Here is a 25,224-nt window from a genome sequence, read left to right as displayed (position 1 = left end):
AATTTGGCAATCTGTCCCACCCAAACGCTCTCATTCCTTTTATTTTCATTACCGCTCCCACACCAAACATGCTTAGTGATGAGATAATAGAGTGAGACTCCAGCCATTATGTCAACGGTGCATATGCCAGACATTAAGTCTCATCATTACGAAGTTAGGGAACGGTAGCGGCCCCCTGACGGGCCTAATGATCTGATAATGGGATGACATATGTAATGGCCCATCTCAGTGGATTAGGTGGATCTCTCCAGCACTTATGTGCAAAATGTACAGATACACATTTAGTAAATGTGGTTTTACGCCAATACATACACACATGCATTAATAGACATTTTTGTATGTCAGGGGATCCTAATGAGGGATCCCATATAGACTGATAGTAAATCATAAATACAAGGAGCAAGTTCCCTTTCAGTTCTCTAAATTGAAAACAAATAGGGCCCAGGCCTGCCCCTAGTGTCTTCATGTTGATGAGTAGGAGGCTGTCCTTGCCGGCTTGCAATCCCACAGAGAGAACAATAGCAACATTTAAGTGATTTCCAAAGAATTCATTCGTTGTCAATAAAACCCAATTATACACAAAGAAGCCAGTTTCAGGAAAAGACATGTACATGAGGTCCAAAATGTGCAGACATGCCTACTCAGGAGCAGCTGTCTTTCATATCCAAGTAAAAAGCAACTAATCTGCTTACACACAAACACACTTCCATCAGGCTAGAATGAAATGTTGGCATTGTAAGTGTCTGCAAATTGTTTTAACTGCTTGTGGCACTTTTCCCATTTAAAAAGTGCAATCTCAATCACGTTTAGCTTGAGGCCAAAAGGTTTTACATACATAAGCCTCCTGGGTGAAAGTCTCATATTTGAATCATATATCAATCCACCCACGACCTCTTCCCTTCATAGACTTTGATCAAACATATTTGTCATAAGTCAAATACAAAAATAATCCGGGAGTAAATTTGTTCCCTTAAAATGTCATTGACAATGCCGTTTCATTGTTTGGGAGCGTCGTTTTTAGGAGACCAGGCTGCCAGAGGGGTCTCTCGTTTCAGAGGTCCGAACCACGCCATCCAGTCTATATTTTGCTCTCAGATGCACACATTAGTGTAGTATCCCTTTCACAAACAATCACACTCCCTCTTTCCTTTCACCGATTGATTTATCCATAAAAGCTCTTTGGCTTCTCCTCTAAGAAATTACCTCATCAGTTCTGCTTTCAACCCACAATCTTCCAACATTATCTCGCAATGCCCCTCCCACCATTCTCCTACTTCCCTCATATACACATGACACATAATAGGGGTCAAAGTTTGTATCATACCAAGTGGCGTGGTAGGATGTCCTCATGGAGGGCCGGGATACAAGTATGGGCAGGAAAAAGTATGAATAAAACCATCAGCTGGAGAAAATGCGGGCAGAAAAACTACACCTGTTAGAACGCCCCCATGCACTCCACCCCGTCAACACAAGTCCTGGTAACACATTAGAATTGGACCCTGGTTAAATGGTCGGCCCTATCCTCCTGTCATCCATCTATCCATCCAGATGAATGGTAATGACCACGGAGAGGAGAGCCCCTGCTGAATTAAACATGTCCTCACAATGAGGATCTTATTTTCGTCCTCTGGATGGCAGAGCGGGGCGACAGTTTTCTTTCCGCTGGCAGAGGTACTTTATCATTGTGCAGCTCAGGTGCACTGGAGGTCAATGACACAGACCCAGCATTGTTCTAATATATTCCATCTCAGGGAAAATTAGATGCTTTTCGCTATGAACCTCCAGTCTCAGGGTCAAGCCGCAACTGCCTCTGCAATTTATTTGACTGCCAGATTCCGGCTGCCTTTTCTGAGAAAGTGGCACGTGCCCAGCCCCATAATGGCTGCACCGCCAGCAAACCAGGGTCCAATCTCCCTAAAGCGTTGCCCAGGAATTCCCATGTGATTGAAACAGTCCCTCTGTCTCCCCTGTGTCTCCGCCTCTGTGCCTGTGTGTTACTGTGTGTTCCACGTGAGAGCTAACCCGGTGACCATGACTGATGACTGATGACTGATAGTATTCTTTGCCCTTTCTCTCTTTTGCTTTCCCCTCTTCCCATGGTTTCTCTTCTTCTCTCACCCCGACTTCCTCACTCTTCTTCGCCATTTCTTCGTCTTCATTTTCTCTCACATATCAGGTCGTCAGTTGACCATCTTCAACAGCCAGGCGTTCATCAAAATTGGTGGCGGTGGAGAGAAGGGACGCCACTTCCAGGGCCAGATCTCAGGCCTGTACTACAACGGCCTGCAGGTGCTCAAACTGGCGGCCGAGGGCGACCCCAACGTCCAGACCCAGGGCAACCTGCGGCTGGTGGGTGACGTGCCCTCGGTGCTCACTACCGACACCACCTCCACCACCCCGCTGGCTGATATGTCCACCACAATCATGGAGACAACCACCACCATGGCCACAACCACCACCCGCAAACAGCGCTCGCCCACCATGAGGGACAGTGTCACACAGGTGAGCAACCGTAGCTGAAGGAAGTTCTGTCGCCACTGAGTTGGGGAGAGATTTATGCTGCAGTTACTTTGTCATTTGCTTTCTAAAGTTCCTCCAAAATCTCAGATCTCTCCGAAAGTGCCGAAGTGCTGCACATTTCCAAAGAAATCCTACGTCTGCTGCCAGGTCAAGAGTTCACGTCCTCGGCACAATGTCCTGTGCGAGCCTCTTTTTAGCCACATTGAGATGTTCAGACAGCCCACAGAGTGTCACAGAACAGCTTTGTGTGCTATGAGACCAATCAACCCTGCAATTTTGACTTGCTCTGAGAAGATATGGATGACTAAACGTGGTAGCCTGCTGGAAATTACAGCACATCCAAGCAGATCAACAAAGGCTGGAGGATAGGGAGAAACGTGATGAAAAGGAAATCCTGCAGCAGCAACGGCACAACAACTCTGGGTGCCATGAACTTATATTTATCACTTTCCTTCACACACATGCGAAAGGCTAAGATTTATGGTCTGATAATTATCCCCATGTGCTAAAGGTAGCCGCCGCCATCATGGTAAGTAACAATTAGTAACAATTAGTAACAATTAGTAACAATTAGTATGTTGCCCACATACTGGAGGGTGGAAAAAGCGGGTTGTCCAGACCCACTACTCCTGTAAAAAAAGACCTACAGTAATAACAGGCTCCATGTGGTCCAACTCGTATCATTATCTACTGTGCGGTGTGAAAAAAGTTGTGCGGTGTGCAAAACGTTATGCAAATAAGATAACTGGAAGAGATCCACGTCCACGCCATATGTACATTCAGTCAGCTATTTCTATGTTGTTGCATAACTTTGTACTGCACATACATAAAAAAGACATTAAGTACTTTAAACTTCAACTTGCCAACAAAAAGCAAACACAAAGGCAAAGGAGCCTGCTACCAGCACATTTCCCTCACTCAGTAGTTGTCATTCGCTATTCATATCCACGGAAGCTTATCTGAGATCAGTCAGCAAGCCACTTACGCTCGTCTCTGACATCAGCGCTCAGCAGATTCAGAATATATTTAGACCGGCTCACTCCTCGTCCCTTTATAACCATCTCAAACCTTCGTAGAATCCATCCTTTGCAAGTCCTCATTTTTTTTTTATTATCGCAGTGCCAATTAGAGGGAAGTCAAGGTGATGGCACGATTGCACAATCCATGCCACCTTCTAAGAAAATAAGAACGTCGGTTTAGCATTAAATCCTGCTAATTCGTTGTTTTCCTTCTTGTCTAGAAGAAATTCAGTTAGCGAAGCCTCATCAAAGCAGTGCTCTCTGATGGCGGCTGACAGAGAAACCAAAAAACATGAAGGTGGTCCCGAGTACGTTCTTTCAGTCGAGGCTGAGGCTGCCATGTAATTACAAGCAAGTTATACTTTTTGGACTCGAAGGTCATGCTGTCTCCTGCACGCCCAGTTGGCATGACTTATTTAGATGAATGGTTTAGTGTTTCTGCATCTTCTGTCTAAACATGAGATCAATGAAACCTGACTCTAAGATGTCACGTGTAGCCATCCACTCAGTACAATATCGTATCTCTGGCCTGCAGACATCTTGGCGGAAATATTCTTCCATGTTCAGCATATAACAAGCTTTTGTAGCAGCGGTCTGTGATGTGGAATTGGCAGTCAGAGACGGCCTTGTTTGATAAATGATCTGCAACTATTTTAGTGTAGCAAAGGACTCTTTGAGTGTTGTCTGCTTCGCTGTATTTCTAGCCTTAATGTGCGCTGCGTTCGCTGACGGATGTTTATGTCGGGTCGTAAAAAAAAGCAGAGTCCCACCTTTAGAGTGACTTTTATTGCTAAGAATCTATTTTTCAGCTAGAGTACACAGATTGTAACATCTTCGGCTTCATTATTATTATTATGTACCTAGCGAGAACATAGTTTAATCGTCACAATGGCCCACAATGGCATTAAAGGTATGTGCTTGAGAATGAGTAGACATTACCAATGAGTCACTCATCCACATTTTTTAATGACCAAAGATGTTTTGCTGTGCGCACAATAACATAAAAGCATCATCGGGGCATAAAACAATCCTGAATATTCATATCATTCAGTGTGACTGAATCTTTTTTTTTCAGGAATTTGTTCTGATTCGCGAGGCGCTGTTGAAGGCCGGGCAATTTCATCTGCTCCCCCTCATCAGAGAGAGAAAATAAAAAGGGAAAACCATAGCTGATCTTCAAGAACTACACAGTTGCAGTCAAGTAAAATTAAGCAAAAAATCATTGAATGTTGACAATTACATTTTCGACAGCTGTTAGGCAGCAGACAGTGTATTCATTCTTTGATATTTGCTCTTCTAAACACTCCCCGTCTGGTGCGTCTGTATTGGGGGGAAAGCCTGCGTTGCACAGTGAGTGTTGTCGTTTGTCTTTATGTTTATGGAAGCAACAGCAGTTTAAAATAAATAGATGAAAAATGGGTATTTAGCATAAGCTGTGGTGTGAATTGTAACTTTTCACAGGTGGAAAAAAACCAACTTTACTCACCTGTGAAAAACATTTTCCCAGCAAAACCTTGTTCTTAATGAACAAAGGAGAGATAACTAATTCGATTGCTATTCTCAGATGCCTTATACTACTCTAACGCCACCGAAACAGATGGACATATAATCACATTTTCATCTTTTAGTAGATGAAAAAAGTGTTGAGCTAAGAACACTGAAAACACTGTGTAAACAATCATTGCTCTTATAATTAAAAGATAACTGAAAATATCTTCAACGAAAAAAACAAGACCTTTTTCAAAAGACACCAGGTCGGAAAAGGATAATTCAGTATTTGTTATTTGAGCTGTGTATTGTCAAGATGTGAAACCATATAAAGAAATCTTAGTGTAGTGTAGAATAACTTGAGTTATTATAGGAATGTCTTAGACGACTGCGGGCGACTGTGGTGAGCGGGTCGTCCTTCAATCAGAGGATCGGCGGTTCGATCCCCGGCTCCGGTAGCCCATGTCGATGTGTTGGGCAAGACACTTAACCACAACATTGGTGCTGTAGCTGTGTGTGAATGTGTGTGAATGTTAGTTACTCCTCATGGGTCGGTGGCTCCTCCCATCAGTGTATGAATGGGTGAATGATGTCATGTAGTGTTAAAGCGCTTTGAGTGGTCGGAAGACTATACAGGTCCATTTCGAAGAAAATAAATTAATTTTAATTTGCAGTTACAGGTCAGACCAGCATTATAACACTAAAGATTATCCCTTTATACCAACAATCACTGATCTGCTGCCGAGTCAATTTTGAAATTAACCTCTAGACCCTGCACCAATTATATTAGTCACAGGGATATTGTCACTTAAGTAAGACACACGCACACACACATACACACACACACACACATATGCATATATATATATATATATATATATATATATATATGTATGCGGTCCTTTGGGTAGTTAATAATCCATCCTACAGAGCCTGTGGTGTAATTTTGTGCTAGAGCAAACATAGTAATAGCATTATAAATACAGCGATGGGCAAAGCCAACAGGAACTATAGAGCTCTTAATGAATATCCGCGGCACCCGCGAAGACACAGCGGAGATAGACCAGGGTGTCGGCAAGCAAGCGAGCGGAAACCCAAATTTCAATTTCTCCAAAAGCTCTGAGCGACCCGCCGCGCTGCAGCTTTGATCATCGTGGAATAATGTGCTTTGATGCTTAGAATAAAAGATCTACCTTTTGATGTGTGTGTGTGTGTGTGGGGGGGGGGGGCTGCTTTTTCTCTCCCCTTCTTCACCCTGTGATACTCTGGGCTTCCGTGAAACAGTTGGATTCATCACTCTGACCCAAATCTGGTGTCAGGGTGTTATAAAACTAAGACCACAAGCTACGTCTTGCCGCTACCGTCTCAAGTCTGAGGGACTCCCAGGTGTTTGTGATCGACTGGATGGATGCGAGGCGGGTTTTCAAGTTGCCTCCTCGTGGATTCAACTTGGAAACTGGTGAGAAGTTTTGGAGCCACTTCCTTTTCGCTCTCTCCGGCAGCGTGCATCAGTGCGGCGTGTTGGAAGAGAATTTTGTATTCGATAAATTAAACCGCGTGCTGACACACAATGTCATTAATAAATGATTACGGCCAGGCTGTGGCTTATTAACAGAGATAAAACGCAGTTGAATCAAGGAGGTAAGGGGGGGGGGGGGGTCTAGACATGTGACTGGGAGTCACGTAGTCGACAGGACGAACTGAGTCGACAGATTCCTGTTTTAGACTAAAAACACCTCTTTGAGCTTGTTTCCCCTTCGACTTCACATCTCTGCCTACATAAATAAGTAACTAAATACTAGGGGTTTAAGAAAATATGGATACATAATATTAGTTAATTATTATCCTCAAAAACAAAGTGTACTTCTTTTTAGTCAGATTGTATGCATACGGCGGTTTACTTTATACAAAATTTAATTAGATTGAAGAAACCTGCTCAACAAAAGATCCTCTGATTGTGCCTCTCCTGGTTGCACTGGCTTGTGTGTAAGTAGGTATCCGTGGGGCCCGGGACTCCGAACCCCTCTGGATGTTCTGTGCTAAATGTGTCCTGACTCTCCTCTGCTTTCTGTCTCGGTTCCTCCAGAATGCGGATGACCTCTTGGTAGCATCAGCTGAGTGTCCAAGCGATGACGAAGATTTGGAGGAGTGTGAGCCTGGAAATGGTGAGTCAACTCAGGGAGTTCTGTCTTCATAGTACTTGGTGTCCAAAAACAAAGTGCAGCCTAGAAAAACAAAGGTAGACTCACCTCGACTACTGCGACCTCCTTTACTCCATGTTTACATGGCTCTTTGTGACTGCCAAGCCCTCTGTATGCAGCTCTGATTGGCCAGATGTGAAACCCTCCATCCCAGTTTTCCTATTGGTTATTAAGCAGCATGCAGTCGGCAGCGCCGTGGTTCATTAATTGCTCGGCCGAGGGGTGGTATCTGGCGCACCAATCTCCCGGACCGATTTTTTTAACGAGGCAGGACAGCTCCGACATCGGGCCACGCAGCTGCAGCCTGGCTGGCCCGGTGGCCGAGGCGCCGTGAGTGTGAACAGCGGGTCAAGCAATGTTCTGACACCGTGACGGAAGTCGGAAGTTAAAGGCCGTGCGTTTGACTCTCCCGTCTCCGCGGTTTCTGGCTCTATTAGGTTGCCTATAGAGGCCAAGAACCCGCTCACAGGGAAGCGGTGTGACTCAAACGACTCCCAGGAATTTAGCACACAAAATAGAATATGCAGATTCACATTTAATGACATTTTGTCCTGAAAGATCGTGTCTGACAAGATTTCTGTTGTTCAATGGCGTTACATATTTAAACGACTGGTGTGGGTGGGATGAAAACAACAATTGCCTGAAGAAAACCTGTGATTAAAACACTGCCAGTACGCACGCTGTCGCAGTGCCAACTTCATGGGATCATTATAGTAGAAAGTGTTCTTCTGGAACCTCGTTAATAACACCCAGGGCAAAAGCAATCTTTTAAGAATTAAGTTCATAAATGCACATATTGCATGCATATTGTAGATCGCAGGGCAGATAGCATTAAGTCACACGCATTCAGTAAAATATGCTACCATTTATTATTAGATTCAAGATGGAAGTGAGAGATTCTGCATTGAAAATGTTTTAAATGATTGTTTGACACGTCACAAGAGATAACGGAGCAGTTAGCTGTTGGAAACAGGATTAGAACTTGGCGAATAGCTTTTTAATGCTAGCGTGTCTGCAATCATATCCCACTTGGCTCCCTCTCTGAAAATCCTGCTTAAATTGCACACATTATCACTTTGCAAAACATATAAGCACCGCTTGCACATCTTCTCCCAGGAGTCCTCCAGACCAATCCTTGGAAGAAGAAGAAAAAGAAAACGTGAGCATGTATAGTTTATAATGGGCTCATTTCAGGCTTTCACAAAATGGAAAGCAATGTAAATAACAATTGAAGATGGATCCATCATGAATTATACAACATAAAGGGGCCTCATTAAAGATAATATCCGTACTGCTTCTCCTATCGTAACCAGAGGTTTAAAATTGGAAGATCCAACCCTTCCCGTTACAGAAGCTTCTGTAATTAAGCACCGAGATAATTGCTATCACAGTGACAAACTGTCCAGAGACAGACACATCGGTCCTGGACGGAAACGTTGCCGTTGAACATCGTTTGCAGGAACCCAAGAAATCAAAAAGCTTTGAGGAAGAGCAGAACAGAGCGTCAGTAGTTTTTTTCCGAGCACAATTTTAGTGTTCATGTAGTTTCTGTGGGTAAAACACAACTTTTATGGGAACGGTGTATATATAGAAAACATGAAAACAGCTCTCTCGTGCAAGTATCAGAGCCCTGGAGTCTCCGCGGCGCGCACACGTCTTCGCCACCTTCACGCGTGGATCGTGTCGGCGTGACAGCTCTCGCACATATCCTCATTATGAGTCCCGGGCGCAATGCAGGACAGGAACGCCATTACAAACCAAATCAATTGTGTTCACTTTCCTATCAAGTCCGATTGATGTAAACATGAAAGATTGCGTCGACACTCGTAATGCTCGTAGCGCCGCGTGGTGCTGTCGATGCCAGAGGAATATGTACATGGGAGAGACAGCGCAGGCGTGTTCAGGGACCACCTCTCCCACAGAGAAAATGTCCCTTTCTTGGTCTCCCTGTTTGTGGTTGGGAGGAAACATTAATCAGCATTATTGTGCAGAATCTTTAATGGTCATGCTTTGCATTGATCATTTGGGGTGTGAAGGGCGTGCTACGAGCCTGATCTACGCTCACACATTTTGTCCCAGTTGATTTGGGATTTCTCAAAGGAAATTGGCAGGCGTACGTAACGTTTATTAAATCCGAATATTGTCGGCCGTCCGTTCTGCTAATTTCTACTTAGGCCAACATTACGTGTGGATCCTCCGCACTGTTTTATGAAAGACGCCCCCGGTGACTCACAAGGTGAAAACAATACCAGCGTCGCTGTCGCAGCTGATATAAAAAGAGTCGCCATAATAGCGCCTCACTTTCCTGAAGTTCCTTTTCTCTTTTTCAGGAAAGGTAGTTCACATAGAATATATGTTGGACTGTAAACAGCAGGAGATTATAGAAATCGGTATGTTCTCGAGTGTAGCATTTTCCTCCGTTTTTTTCTGTAGGTGATGGGGACCGAAATAGAGACTCATTCCCTTCTTATCGAAAGCAGAAATGAGAGTTTTTCTCTGGATGCTACGGCCGGGCTTAATCTCCCATGAGGGGATACGCAACTCTCTCTCTCTCTCTCTCTCTCTCTCTGGTTCTCTCTCTCTCTCGCATGCCCACACAAAACAGTGGCAGACATGCTCACCTTACCAGACAGACACTTGTCTCTATCACTCTGTGGGTGTACAAGTTTTCACTCTGCAGCCGTGTCTCCTGAGAAACAACAAACGCACATGCTCCGTATCACACCTTCCAGATGCCACGAGAGCCTCAGCGGGGTCAGATAAGCCTCTGCGGGAGAGAAAAAGAAAAAAAACTGATGACAAGTGGAGAAGAAATCAACATTGTCCGCGGGAACATGTCCCCACTCCATCATAGTCATTGTGTGGCAGGACCAGTGTTTTCAATTCCTTGCGAGATTGCAGCTCCGTCTTATTGAACTGCCTTCAGGGAGGAGAACAAATGTTAAGCACAGCTGTGGATTTTCTATTAAGCCGCGCTAGATATGACTGCTGTGAATTCATGGGGATCAATAAACTCCTTCCGACAGCGTGGGACGCCGCTGGAGCTCCGTGTGCTTTCCAGATGTATCTACCGGCAGCCGTAGTTGGACAGCGCACAATTCAGGGGGACTTGTTTCCTTATTCAATGGCCTGCTGCTAAATGATGACCCTCAGACAACGGTTGCCAGAGCGAATGCAAAACGGCCAAAGCAGGGAAGGAAGGAAAGGACCCGGGGAAGAGATGAGCTGGAAGGCCGGCGTCGTGGAAGGACTGACCCTCATCAACATGTGTGGCACGTTCCTTCGCACTCGATGCAGAAGAGAGAGATGGGGAGAGGGGGAAGAGGAAGGCGAGGGAGAGGATGCGAAATTGAGCGAGCGGAGCGGAGCAAAATTCCCATGAACGATTCCCGCCTTTCCCCACCAGGCTAATTAAACTCTGACTTTGTCAGGGAGCCTTAATTACATCACCCAATTAAAGCTTTGGTTCGGATCCTCCAGTGCTGTTTATGAGCCTCAGTCGCGACCTAGGTGGCGGGAAGAAAAATCGCTCAAAAACACATCTTTATGTCACATACGTCATCTGTGGACAGTAATTGTCTTCAAAGTAACGCACAGTTAGAGGATGTTACACAGCATCTCTTTCTCCAACAACAAGCCCTTCTCATTAAATCTCTTTCATTTTATCTCGCACTCTTCTCTACCTCGGCACGACCTCACTTTCCCTCTCCCTCTCTCTTTCTTGCATACCTCCGAGCTACTCATCAGACCCAGGATGTTGTAGGCGCTATATCGGTTTTACTCTGACAAGATCAGAGCTTTGAGGAGCTCCTCAATAATTCATCAGGCAACATGCTATAGAGGCAACATGCTATAGAGGCAACATGCTATAGAGGCAACCTGCGAGGGTTCTTTTTTAGGAGAAACCGGGAGCTTGGATGAGGGATGAGGGACGACCTGGGCCCACTCACCCAGCGTGGCTCAGAGGGCACATGGGATCAAACCCACACTGGTCGATGGGTTTGGGTGTCAGCGTATTGCTTCATCGATCTTCCTTAGATAGCCATCCTCCACAAGTAAACAGCCCCCGGTTTATCTGACGGGTTCCACGGGTTAGATGGTCGGCAATGTGGAGGCTAGAGCCGTCTGGACGATCTCTGAACCCTACACCATCCTGTTGCGGCACACAGATTTTAGGGGGTCGTGTGATCAGGGTTACTATCTATGCAGGCATTAGTACAATAAACATTCTTCTGATTTTACCCATTTCTATGGAAATAATGCGGTGCTTAGACAAGTTTGCAATATTGCGTGATTAATGAGGTGAATGTGCTCCGATCGATCGGCCTCCCTTTGTTATTCTCCAGTATTCCTTCTGAATAGTATATATATAATTTGATTGGTGGTCCCTGTAGAGGCCGATCGGGTGATGTTTAACATGCGGGACAATTTCTCTGCATGCTGCTAACATGGCTTCGACAGAGTTTGTCTGTAAAGGCCTTTTCACAATAAATAAACACATGTCAATTCATGATGCTTTCCCGAAAATAGCAAACAATTTCTGAAATGAGGACAACTGATTGTATTGAGTTATAATGCATTAAAAGTGCTTTACATGAGACACAAAAAACAAGGTAAAAGAAACACAACACAAACTGAAACTGAAATAAAACATAAATGTATCATGTTTTTTATTTAACTTTTATTGATGCATGATTACTAATTAACATCATGTCATTAATTATTAAAAACTAGTTTGGGAAAAATAACAGGTTTTCTCTGCAGAATCTCACTTACTTTCAAAATGGGGACTGCTGGCTAACGGTGCTAACGTACACTGCAAACAGTGTTTAGCTGGGGGGCTACGCTTGCATTTTAATTGATAGTCCATTGAGTGCACCATAAAAAAAGGATTTATCTGATATCACATAATAAGTCCCATAACAGGACATGTGTTTTTTGCAAAAAAAACCTAGATATCTACTTGGTTGCAGCACCATGGTCGGAGAAATAATATACACAGACTACCATAAACCGGCCCAATGCCAAAGCATGGAGGTGGGGAAGTAGTAGCTCAGGATATGTCTGCGTATGGATTCATAGCGCAGTAAAGGGGAAACACCGCGCTGGCCAGAAAAACAAATGCAGCCAGATTTATGGAGTCGATCCAGGTGCTGATGAGCCATGAGGTTACTTTGACTTTGCCAACATGTGACACGATATGGGATGGGCATCATCCTCTGTATCAAAATACTTCACGCTGAGAGCAACAGCAGCAAATGCAACATTTGTAAATAGTTTATGGATCCTTTTTGAAGGGACAGGGTTTTTTTTTTTTTATATCCCCCACCCCCCTGTTCGACAAATTATATGGCCACTATTGTGGCCTGATTTAACAGCAGGCAAGGGAAAATATATTATACTTGGACACGCTGTTGGATTTTTCATCTGCAGTCTAATCAAAGCTGAATTATAGAATGCGCAAACTCCAAACAAGCCTTTTGGTCTAAATATTTCAAATGGATGTGAGCGGGCCGACGTGATCGGCAGAATAACCATGTTTGTCAGGAGACCGACGTAGATGCATCATTATCCGGTGGTCCTGGTCTCCTTTTGAGTAAATAGAGGGGGGGGGGGTGACTCATACTGGCAGCGGCGTGTGGGTAAAGATAAAGAAGAAATGTCATCATGTGGGCTAAACGTGGTTCCGCGGCCTCCGCTGTTCAAATCAATGGAGTCAAACTCAATCAATCAGGCTGAATATCTTTTGAGTCTCGCTCGCTTCAATTTTTATATTATAGTCACACAATATTGAAGACGGAGGGCACCCACACACTGGAATCACGCTATATATATCTTCTTTTTTTCTGGCGCTTGTTTGCGTCTGGCCCAGTTTTGGTTCAAACATGTATGTAGGCTCCAGCGCCCCGCGACCCTAATGAGGATTAGCGGTATTGAAAATGGATGGATGGATGGATGGATGTATGTGAAATAAAATACTTACAAATCTGAAGTTCCCTTGGGTTGGTTTCATACAAGACTGTGGTTCTTGGCAGCTTTCATGCATGTCTCATCTGTAACGTGTTTTTTCTTCTTCCTGGGCCTGTCAACAACCTGCCTGCGGGTGTTAACTCAGCAACCAGAACTGCATACAGAGAACAGGGTGCAGTCGTGGAGAGCCAATAGAAGGTGTAGATTGGTTTAAACTATGGGTGCAGTAGGCTTGGGTCACGCAACAGGAAATGAAACGGTGGTTCACTTTGACTGTTGAGATGTGGCTCACTCTGTGTGAGGGCTGAGCTTCTTTTCTTGCTTTGGCTCTACTACGCTAAGAGCACAGCAGAGCGATGGGAGCGATTTGTCGTAGCGATCCTTTACCGTTAAAGACTTCGATAACGTCTGCGTTCGCCTCCAGGATATCTACATCGTTCTTTTCAAGCGCTGTTATGGGCTAAACCTTCTCACTCCGAACTCGTCAAATACAGCAGCTGGGTCAGTGTCCCTGGCCTTTGAACTACGACGCGCTAGTGTCCGTTTCCGCGCATCACATGCGTACACTGCATTACAAATTAACTCACAGGGATATACAATGCTTTGGGTTAAAATAAGCTGTCACATAGTTAAGTATAAGTATGCAACGTAAGTACATTACGTAACTTAAAATAAGTCTGTTTGCTTTTGGTTGTACTCGGGACATGAACGGCGGCTTCCTGAGTGAAAGTCCTATGTTCTTGACCCCTTCATCCACCACGCGGACTTAATGGCTCTTTTATACGTCCACAAAGAGCAGCATAGTTTGCAACAATTGCTGAGCTGCTGTACTTGACGACTTGGAGGTGAGAACAGACTATTCCATCTGTGCGTCTATGGTTGACAGAAAACACACATGTTAAGCATTGTTCCTGATTCTGCGAGGATTACACGTCGTATACAATAACACAACCATCCATTTGCAATGTCAGCCACACGTACTGTAAGTGGGCCACGCGTTGAGCGGAGGCAACTCCTCGATAATTGGTAGGCTGCAGGTATAACGCTTGAAATTGCACTCGCAGCATCTCTGCCATACAGAGAGATGGCAAAGTGAAGATAGCGACACCACCATCGTGTCGATCACCCTCAGTCAAACTTACTCTGAGGTCCCCAAAACAGATTTGTATTAAATTTTTTTTAGGTCACCTGTGACTTTGACAAGTCATTTCACAAAACCACCAATTTCTGAAAAAACTGAAAAGGCTCTAAAGTTGTGAAATCCTCGTCGGTGCGTCTCTCTGTTCTCCAAATGTGGCACCGCGCTCTGCTGTCCTCTCAGCCTTCAAGGTGAAACAGCCCTCCAACACAGAAAGAAAAGACATATAATGGAGAGGAATAACTTGAGCATTGCCATGGAAACTAGCCTGAAGTTAGAAAAGAAGGGTTGAAGAACTACTGCATTTCTTTTTACAGCGTTTTCACATGCTTGCTTTATTTCAAGGCCTGTTTCATAAGTGTGTTATTATATGATGAAATGTATAGTGTCTCTGTTAACTCAATGTTTGTAACAAAGCCTTTGTCATTCTTTGAGTGAAAATGTATGGTTGTATTACTGACAAGGTTTGGGGGGCTTGAGCGCTGCTGAGCTGAGTACAGGGGGAATTGTTCCAATCCCAACACTTCCCCTTTGCTAATCCCCCCCCCCCCCCCCCTCTCCAAAATGCCTGATCCAACCTCTCTCCTTCTGAGTCTCTTTGATTCACCTCATCAAATGAACAAAGAGCCAGAGTCATGATTTTATGCTGATGATGTTGGCATATCTTTGGTCATGTTTTCCTTTTTCTCCCCCCAAAATGTTCCATAATCTAATCCCCCCTCCCTCTGCCATGTTTCACAAATGTTTCCTTGACTGTGACCCTAACACATTTACCAGTCCTAAGAGAAAAAAAATGTTCTGAAAGTCAAATGTAGTGTATAAAGTGATATTCTGCCATGTTCTGTTAACAAACTCCCAATATGTTTAACCCTTCACTCCAGCTGGGCTTGTGATAGAAAGGATTTCTCCTGAATGAATGCAAGTTTTACAAATGATATTGTTATCCACCGAGTAATCTTTATTAAATTCGGGTGATCATTTCACAAGTGGGCTGAAAACGGATAACCGAAGCTCGACAACAAATTCTGGCTCATTAGGACGATTATTTAATTGACACCTGTGTCGGTGGCTGTTTAGGAAGGATGTCATGTTTATGTGTGGTGTTTGGGAGGGAAGTGAGCCGGAGTGTTTAATTCAGTGTACTACAGTAAGAGTGTGTACTGAGAGAAATGACAGATAAATGATCCTGAGGGTTTGCATACAGATTAATTAGAAATGAGCCATAGAAACCACCATGCCCAAAGGGGGGGGGGGGCGATTGAGCCCAACCTTTATAAGCAAGCTGAATAATTCAAGTTTCGTAACGTCATGATTATTATGATTATTCAACACCCCTCCTCCTCCCCCCCCCGCCCCCCCCAAAAAAAAAGCGAAAGAGGAGAAGAGGTAAATACGTTGGGGGGTGGGGGGGCGGGGTGAGTTGTTTATCACTATCCGAGAACAATCTTACACAGCTTTCTTTTTGTAATTTTTTTTTTCATGCAAAAATCATGCGGCCAATTTGTTGATGTAAGTGACCTGAACCTCGTGGTTTGCTATCTTATTCAACCAATCACAACAGAATCTGAGCGTGAGTGTAGCAAGCGTAGGTGAGAAAGCTAGCAGTGAAGCATAGGCTGTATTACAATAGATGTTAAGTTGTTCAGTGTCATTTGTAGTCTACTTTTATCTTGTATTCGTGATATAGCATGTAGGTCTGTGCAGCACAGGGAGATAGGTCAGAACAGCCAGGAACAGGTGCAGGATAGAGTATTGTCTTAGATCTTGTATTCTATTTCAGTTCAGAGCTAGTCAGCATATTAACTTTTTAAATAGAACAGACTAACTAAACTTGTATAACTAACCTCATGTAAAGTTGTAGTGCTGTTCTAATACTGGTGTTGCTGTATTCATTTGAGCTGTTTTTCTTCTGTTCATCTGGAGGTGGTCTCTCTCTCAGGTGGTCTCTGACACTCTGTTTTCCGTTGTCTCTTTCTTGTCCTAGGAGGTGAATTAGTGTTGCCCATAATAACGGTGGACTCCCTAGACCCCCCATCCATCGCCACCCACTACCCAGTAATCCCCTCACCCCCCACCACCTACCGCCCCTTCCTCACCCTGCTCGAAACCACCAAAGAGTCCCTCCCCTTGCCAAATGGCAGGCCCCCCTGCCTCTTGGACCAGGAGGACTGCGAGGAGCCCATCGAGGTGTCGGCGTACGGCTCGGGGGAGATGACAGAGTCGGATGATGAGGACTATTACAAAAATTCCCCCCTGGTCACCGACAGGACTGTCCTCCCTCCTCCCCCAGCTGTCGAGGGCAGTGTCCAAAACCCCCGAGACCGCCACTTCTCCCGCTCCCCCAACTCCCACCGCCCACCTCTCTCCTCCACCCCCACAGCCAACCCCGACCAGCTCAGCCCGCACATCAAGCCGGCCGGCGGCGGCAGCAGCAGTAGCAACAACAAAATCCCCGCCGGCAAAATGAACACCCGGGACCAGGTGCTGCTGCCACCGGCCCACCCGTCTTCAGACCCGGGCCACCGCAGAGTCCCAGGAATAACCTACCCCCCAAATTTCCCCCATGTTCCCACTCCAGACCCCACGTCTCCTGACAGAGGGCTCCCGGGCGCCGTGGAGGTGCAGCAGTCCAGCAGCACCACAGGAATGGTGGTCGGCATCGTGGCGGCCGCCGCCCTCTGCATCCTCATCCTGCTCTACGCCATGTACAAGTACCGCAACCGCGACGAGGGCTCCTACCAGGTGGACCAGAGCCGCAACTACATCAGTAACTCGGCCACGCAGAGCAACGGAGCCCTGGTGAAGGAGAAACAGCCCAGCACTGCCAAGACGGTCACCAAGAACAAGAAGAACAAAGACAAAGAGTACTACGTCTGAGGGAGCGCCGCCGCGACACACAGAGACAGATGGATGCACTTAGAGAAGGAAAGAGACGAGAGAAAGAGGGAGCGAGAAAGGGCAGTATATGGAGACGTAGCAGAGGGTTACTCATTCAAAATTCTGTATTGTCAGGTGGCCATACATGTCAATTCCAATCTAATCAGAGGCAGAGGCAGCCAAATAGGAAAGCAAGGTGACATCATGGTTCTGTTCACACCGTTCAGCATTGCTTTGATTGATCTGACTTCTTATTGTCAAAACCGTGGTGTGGATTTAAGGCAAGGCTTATTACACCTCAGATCTCAACACATACCGTGCCAACAACCGTGCACCAAATGTTGATAAAACATAAATGCGTCAGCACTTAACAGGTTATTTAATATCGTGAGTACTGTAGGAAAGTGCCAGCGTCAGTATTTGTGTCACGGTCCGTACTTCATTCTGAGGCGAGCTCGTGGTGGAAGCCTCCGCCTTTAGAAATACATCCACATATTATGTGTCCACCTGTTTGAATTTGGCGACTTGACATCCCTCTGTCAAATCAATGTACTGCCAGCTCACAGAGACATTGTGTCAAACCCAGCTCTCCCACCTCTGTGAGTGTTCCACGTCTCCGATCTCTCTCTCTCTTCCTCTCAGTTCGCCCGTGCACCCCGTTTCTCTCCTTGTCCGGTGCGCCGCAGCCGACGCAACGTAAACTCTGCCGTGTTTCAAGCATGTAGTATTCATTAACGAAAAAGAGATACAAAACGTTTTTCTTTCTGTGGAGTTCTAAAAAAAATAAGTAAAAAAACAGTAAAAAAAATACGACGACGATTGATGATCATAACGACGTTCAAACGTAGCAACTGTGTGAGATACCAACGCTCCAACCCAATGGATGCTAACTTGTACGTTAAGCCGCCAAAAACTTGTTGAGGCCAAAACCCTTTGGTCGTCCTTTGTTCCAGCAAATCTGTGTCATGTGTTTCTGGGGCTCCGAGCCCCCCCCCCCCCCCTCTCTCCATCCTCCCCCCTTTCTAGTGGGCCAGCAGAGAAACTGTGTCACGTCCTTACAGTACAGTTACTAATAACCGAAAAACAGAAAAAACCTCCAGCAAACAAGATGAACTGTGTTCTATATAACTATAAATATATGTATAGACGTTGCAGAAACCTTTGGACCTAAAGCGTGAGCGAGTGATAAAGCGAGAGCACGCCGATGATGTGCAGCGAAGACACACTTTAGGATTGTTGACGGTTACAACGCCCAGACCCCCGTTCCTCAGAGCCCTCCCTCTCATGGACAGCAAGACTCAGTCACTTTGGTTTGCTCTTTTCTTTCATTTCTTTTTTTTTTCTCTGGAGAAATGAGAGACATTATAAGAGGAATTCTGAACCCATTCTTGCTGGAGTTCCACTGTGGAGAGAGAGAGCTTGCAGCTGAAGACGCCCTGTGTTTTTCGCCCCCTCTCTCGCCTGACAGGACCGACGGCAGCCAATGGGCAAAGCAAACTTTGTGTGCTCATCCCACGAATACAAGGGGGACGGCAGTTCGCTGGAAGATGTACAACAGAACTCTAGTATTCCAATTTTCTCAACTCTATTAAAAAAAAAAAGAAAACTGTACCATGAAAAGAAAAGAAAAATCCTGAAAAAAGTTTGTGAAATGTCTAAATATTTGACTCTCATCCCATTACTAAGAGAACTGTGTTTTCCCTATCGTCATTCCTGTTTGGAGAAAAGAAGAAAAAATATTACCATCCTGGAAAATGGAAAATGTCTATGTAATTTCTTTTGGTAATTGAGCAAATGTGATTTGGGTTATGAACATGAAAACACGCATTGTCCTTTTATTCCATCTGTCATCCTCAATCTGTTTTTGTCCCTCATCTATTCCTTTTTCTCTGTATGGCAGATCATATGTTCCCCATACCCTGTGGAGAAAGCAGGCTCTATCCATTCTCCATGTTTTTTTTTTTCATCATTTGTTTTATATCTATTTCTGTCTATCTGGCTCGAGACAAGATGGCTGCCGTTTCATTTGACAGGCTCCATCGATTCAGTACCCTGCCACGTTTGTCTGGTTTCTCTCTTTCTCCATTCCAAGCATACTCCTCCCAGTATCTTCCTGTTCTTTCTAAATGTTATTGTAAAGTGTTCCAGTGCGATGACTCTAAATATGTGTACATTAACAGAGGGAATACACTTGGTTATATACTTCTTACTCCTTGTGTCGCGTGGTCTCTTTATCGTCCGCTTGTCTCCAAGTCAAATTTGAGTATTTGGACAATTACTATAAACTGCAAGTATTGGTTCCTTATGAGGATCATGTAGAAAGCTGCTGATGTGCCCACTGGCAGAAAGCTAAGATCAGTGGTTTGAAGGAAAGACAACATGGGAACTTGATTTCTATCCCAATGACTCTAATCATATTTATTAAAACAAATATTGAGGTTTGTTGCACTCATTGGTAGGGTGGGAATCTTACATTTGAGTGTGAGACCTGGAGGACTGGAAGATGTTGAAAGCCACCAGACTCCTTTACAAAAGCTCTACTTGTACCTCTTAGAACACGGGCGTTGCTGGTCTACCTCCATCGCTTCTTTTCTTTGTGTCTTTGATGAATCTGAACTAACTGAGCGAGGCAGCACGTTGCTCAGCTACCATGCGTTACAGTATCATTGTAGAACTTTTCTCCGTTTTGCCCACGATGTCAGAATGTGAAAACACCTGTTGTATTGTGTCAACGCCCTTCAACCTGCATCACCATGTTGGACCCAGCTGGTTGTTGTTCGTATCACTTGCAGCTAAAGAGCCTGAAACCAAGACAAGGAGTCCATCACCGGGCTAACCAAGTCAAGCATGTGTTTATTCCCTGTAATACAATCAAACTTGCTTTTCTTTTCAGGATTGTATAACCTTCCAGGGTGTTGCTTATCTTTATATATACAGATGTTAAGTTAGAAGTGTTATTCTGTAGGTGTTGCTTGAATGTGATCACACAGATATATATTTTGAAAATCATAGACACCTCTAATTTCAATCCTACTGATGAATGCTTTTTTAACCCTAAATTCATATTACTTTGAGCTGGGTATGAAACTGATTTTTTGATGAGATATAATATAACCTATTAGTTTTTTTCTCATTAATATTTTAGATTGTTTAAATATACATTTTTTGGAACATTCACAAGTAAAACTATCATCAGCTACATTTGAGTCGTGGCACCTCTAAAGGAAAATACATTTTACACAGCGAAAGACAAATCATCACGAGTAGCCAATCACGGTGTGGATGTATAATGACCATAGTGGGAGCATGCCATCCCAAACTTAAGAGCAATCATACAACTAAAGCACACTTCTGGACATCTCTTCAATCAAGAACACAGGCTGAGGTAAGTGCTCGAATTATCCAATGGTGATTTTCTTACCATTACCATTTCAATTGTAGGCCTAAGATCATACCGTGTACTTTATTCTGACTTTGTTCGACATACTATGACTTTTTAGACATACTATACAATTACTTTATTCCAACTTTTTTCAACACACTATACTATGACTTTTCCATCAAACCTTTCAACATACTACACTATCACTTTTATCACATTGTTTGATATGCTATAATTTCATTCAGACTTTTTGATATATGACCTATGACCTTTTATTTATAAAAGTGACATGATGATAGAAGGCCTATATATTATATTATATATATAATATATAATATTTTTGTACACACAAAAACTCACATTTATGGGATATATTTATGAGAAGTGAATTATTACACTCCCAAAATAAACTGTGTACTTGCTGGTAACCAAACAGACCATTTAACAGAAGGAAATACCAAAAATAATAAACAAAACTAAGAATCTTGTACTTATCAATGCACCTCTCACATGGAGTCATTTGAGATTTGTTTTAAAATGTCAGCTATACACAAACACTGAACATGAACACTACCATTCAATGTCAGAGCACATGTGCTTGATACCTGGTTATTCATGAACGCTGCTATGAGAACATTTCACTGTTCATTCCCCAGTGTCAAATACATTTTGATGCCTCCATGACCAGTTTTTTAATCAAATTAAAGAGAATACAATTATATAAAAGAATCATGAGTTGTGAGACAACCGGCATGTTTTTATGACAGCTTATTCTCTATTCTGATTTTCCGAGCAGGAAACCTCTCAATGACCTTCTAAAGTCAAGAATGTCCCTGACAAGTGCCTTCTCCATGGAGAGCATAGTCAGAACATTAAGCCACCCTGTGTCATGGTGATAAGAGATAAGATCATCCTTTGTTAGTCCCACAGCGGGGGCATTTGCAGGATTACAGCAGCAAAGTGGATAGTGCAACAAGAGACAGATCAGTAGAAAACAAAACAAGTTCAATAAAAGGTATAATACATAAGTAAATCTCAAAAAACAACACAAGCTACAATATAATCAGATTCAGTGGTTGAATACACACTATTGCACATATGAGGTAGGAAATATAAAGTGTTTATATTGCACATACATTGATATTGATACTGATATTGCACATGAATTAATGAATGTGTGTTTCTCAGGAAGATCTTGATCCTCTCTCCTCCGTAGAGAAGCACCTCTCAAGAGTCACGGGTCAGTCCTCCTGAAGATGTGCCACAAGCCTCAAACGCGCTGTTCTCATGGACGAGGGAGAGCTCTGAGCTCGGCCTCGTTCAACGCGCTGTTCTCATGGACGAGGGAGAGCTCTGAGCTCGGCCTCGTTCAACGCGCTGTTCTCATGGACGAGGGAGAGCTCTGAGCTCGGCCTCGTTCAACGCGCTGTTCTCATGGACGAGGGAGAGCTCTGAGCTCGGCCTCGTTCAACGCGCTGTTCTCAGGGTGCTGTGCAAGCAACTCTCCATGCAACGGTGTGTCGCACTGATGAGGCGCTGGGTGTAGGAGAACCACTTCTAGGCAGGCATCGGAAAGGTCACACATGCCTGTCAAAGACATATCATCAGCTTTAATTTGCAATAAAGATATTTGGAGGAAAGTGATTCTTAACACATGCTTGTTTCCAAGTCAAATCGGCCCAACTACTAAGGTGCTAACACCATTATTACATTGTACCTTCATTTTTTTCATTTGAATTTTCTTATTGAATCTTTCCTAAATTTAATATGTCCTGCTTTGCTATTTTATTGTATTGTATATATTGTGCATTTTTTCATACTTACTAATATTAATATGTTATGTGCTTGCTGCTGCTACAACAAAATTTCCCCCTGGGGATGAATATAGTATATATCTATATATCTTACCACTGAAAATAGGCTTATCTACTACTACACTACATTACATTTTATTAACTGACGCTTTTATCCAAATCAACTTACAATCATACACCGTAGCTACAGCTACGGGGAGCAATTCAGGGTTAAGTGTCTTGCTCAAGGACACATCGACATGGGCTAGCAGAACCGGGGATCGAACCACCGATCCTTTGATTGAAGAACCATTGCTAACCACTGACCCACAGTCGCCCACTACTACTTGTACTTTAAGTTTTCCTACTTTGGGTACATTTTTCTGATAATACTTACATACTTTTACAGGTACAAAAATACTCCACTTGTCGTGGAGTATTTTTGTAATCCGTTCAATGGTTGTTGAGACATTTCATTAAGAAGCTTGTGTGTCTGGGTTTACTCCTCTGGATACCATGAATTTCTGTGCATTTCCTGACAAAAGCACAACACCAAGCAAAGGTGTTAAAATCCCAGCACACTATGCATTCGAGAACATCAATAATACTGCATTGGAAGAATGAGTGCAAAGGCAAAACAGGGGAAATGTTTTTGTGCTTCCCTGTGTCTCGTCTGACCTCTCACCATGGAAACAAGCAGTCTGATTGATTGCTTGGACAGGCAATATCTTTGTCACGCTTACTTTGCCATGCTGTCATGAGCGGATTAGCCAAAGCGGTCTGTAATACCTCGTTGAAATTATTTACGACCGACACTCAACACCTGATCCGAGCAGTTGTTTACACGGCCCATGTTCATGATGGGTTAATGGGGCATGCGGCGCAATTAATGCACTTCCATAAACAGCAATAGCACAGATGATTCCAACGTCTCTTCCTCCTAAATAGGAAGCTATTGTACTTCAGCTGTCAACACTACACATCTTGAACATGTGCGAATAATCACTGCCAGAATCAAGAGGCAGACCAATATTATGAGGAATATACACAAGCATGACTGAGGAGGGCGGGGAGGACTGAGACACGGCAGGATTGTGGAAGAGTGACCTTTAATACTGCAGCAAATAATATAGCAAAAACAAAAGTACAAGTAAGTGGAGTTTTACATGCGGTAGAGGTGGCATTGATAAATGGTGCATGTTGCTCTATACTGGTGGTTTCAGAGTGTCCAGGTGTCAAAGGCAACACTCCTGGTATATATAGACGGCACAAATACAAAATATCTTCAGTAAAAGTATAGATTCATGCAAAGTTTTCAGTGCATTATTTCCTCCAAATCACTGAGGCTGAATCAGCTGGAGGGATGGCAATGTTGATCTGTCAGTTGGTTGGTCCTCCACTTTTGTCCGGACTGAAATATCTCTAACTTTTGGCCAGGACATGACATTTGCAAAACCAAGATGGTGAACATGGTAGACATTATATCCACTAAATATGCTAGCATCATCAAGGGCAAGTTAGCATGCTTATTGTATAGCCTTTAGCTCACTGGAGCCGCTAGCATGGCAGTAGACCATTTACCCGCACTAGCAGTCCAATCATTCCCGGGGGGAGCTGTGGTGCTTCCCTCTATAGTCCCGACCGCAGATCGCATGTTTGCCCACGTTCTTTGGCTCTCCTTTTTCGTTTGGTTTAAAACCAAAGAATCAAAAAATGTTGCATTCATTATTTGCATTCTTTTTGCTGATGGGAGCAGACATCTTTTCTTGCTGGCTTTAGAGCTACTTGTGTGATTCCGTACCACGTCAGACACACACTAGCATGTTGCTGCTGTGTTGCTCAATGGTCACGCTACAGCCATGCGTGAAGCATAGAGAAAGCAAGAGATTGAATAGGGCGCAAAATAATAACAGGAATATTGAATATCTTTCTTTGTGGACCATTATTGTGACGAGCCAATAGTTAAACCATAATCTTGTCATATCTCCCAAGTCTAATACACACTATAACTAGGTTATATATGGGATTATGAAAACTGTTATCTGATCATTTAATTTTCTAATATATTCAAAAAATAAATCCAACACATAATTAGTTAACGAGCAAGTTCAACAGCCTCTATAGCTTTCCATCACTCATCCTCCTTCAGGCACACAGCATTAATATTTAGCAATCACGTCGATCAGAACGACTTCCTGCTGGGCTGGAAGACAAATGTCTTGAAGACAAATGTCACCATAAAACACAAAATTGAACAAATATTGAGATTGTTGTTCTATCATCTCTCGTGATGAATGTGAGTAATGCAGCGACTCAAAACTTTATGAAGTGCTCTCTTTCGGTCGGCAGAGAACTTCAAATGAAAATCAAATCAAGAGCTGGTTGTTTGTAAATGGGGCAGCAGAGGCGAAGGTAAGGGAGGAGAGAAGGACTTTTGTGTGGTGTTTCCTCCGTATTTCGTCATGCAATCTTCTCTCCTGCTGGGAGAGACCCCATGGTCGCTTTCCTCGCTTACTCACCAATCTGTAAAATATGATATAATATGGATCACACTACGACCAGATATCAGAAATATTTCCGGACTAAACTAGATGACCCCCCCCTCCTGCAGAGAGAGCTTTGTTTCTGCCCTGCTCCACTTTCACCAAATTAAAAAAGTCAAAACGGCAACATTTCCCCACTGGCAGAAAGCTCTGCCGTGAACATCTGAGAACCTGGCTTTCACAAATAATACAACGTCACTGGCGGACGATCAGCAACGACTCTCAGCAGCCGCACAAATATTCAGCGCCGTGCATCGAGTGTGCGTCCACATGAGTATCAGAGAAGGACATGC

At 43.9% G+C, this 25,224-nt stretch overlaps 1 protein-coding gene across 1 annotated transcript in view; it reads left to right on the top strand.

Moving 5' to 3' along the window:
• The window catches only part of nrxn2b (neurexin 2b), a 346,947-nt gene extending 329,159 nt beyond the window's left edge, over positions 1-17,788 (top strand). Inside the window, exons 15-18 of the mRNA XM_034557186.1 lie at positions 2,177-2,502; positions 7,114-7,192; positions 16,321-16,628; positions 16,731-17,788. Coding sequence (XP_034413077.1) covers positions 2,177-2,502; positions 7,114-7,192; positions 16,321-16,628; positions 16,731-17,213 — 1,196 coding nt within the window. The 3' untranslated portion in view covers positions 17,214-17,788. The remainder of the gene's footprint in view (positions 1-2,176; positions 2,503-7,113; positions 7,193-16,320; positions 16,629-16,730) is intronic.
• Positions 17,789-25,224: the final 7,436 nt, after the last annotated feature.

This window comes from Cyclopterus lumpus, chromosome 18 (assembly GCF_009769545.1).
Source record: "Cyclopterus lumpus isolate fCycLum1 chromosome 18, fCycLum1.pri, whole genome shotgun sequence".
NCBI classification, from domain to species: Eukaryota; Metazoa; Chordata; class Actinopteri; order Perciformes; family Cyclopteridae; genus Cyclopterus; species Cyclopterus lumpus.
The sequence above is the reverse complement of the archived record's forward strand: the minus strand, read 5'-3'. Positions and strand labels throughout refer to the sequence as shown.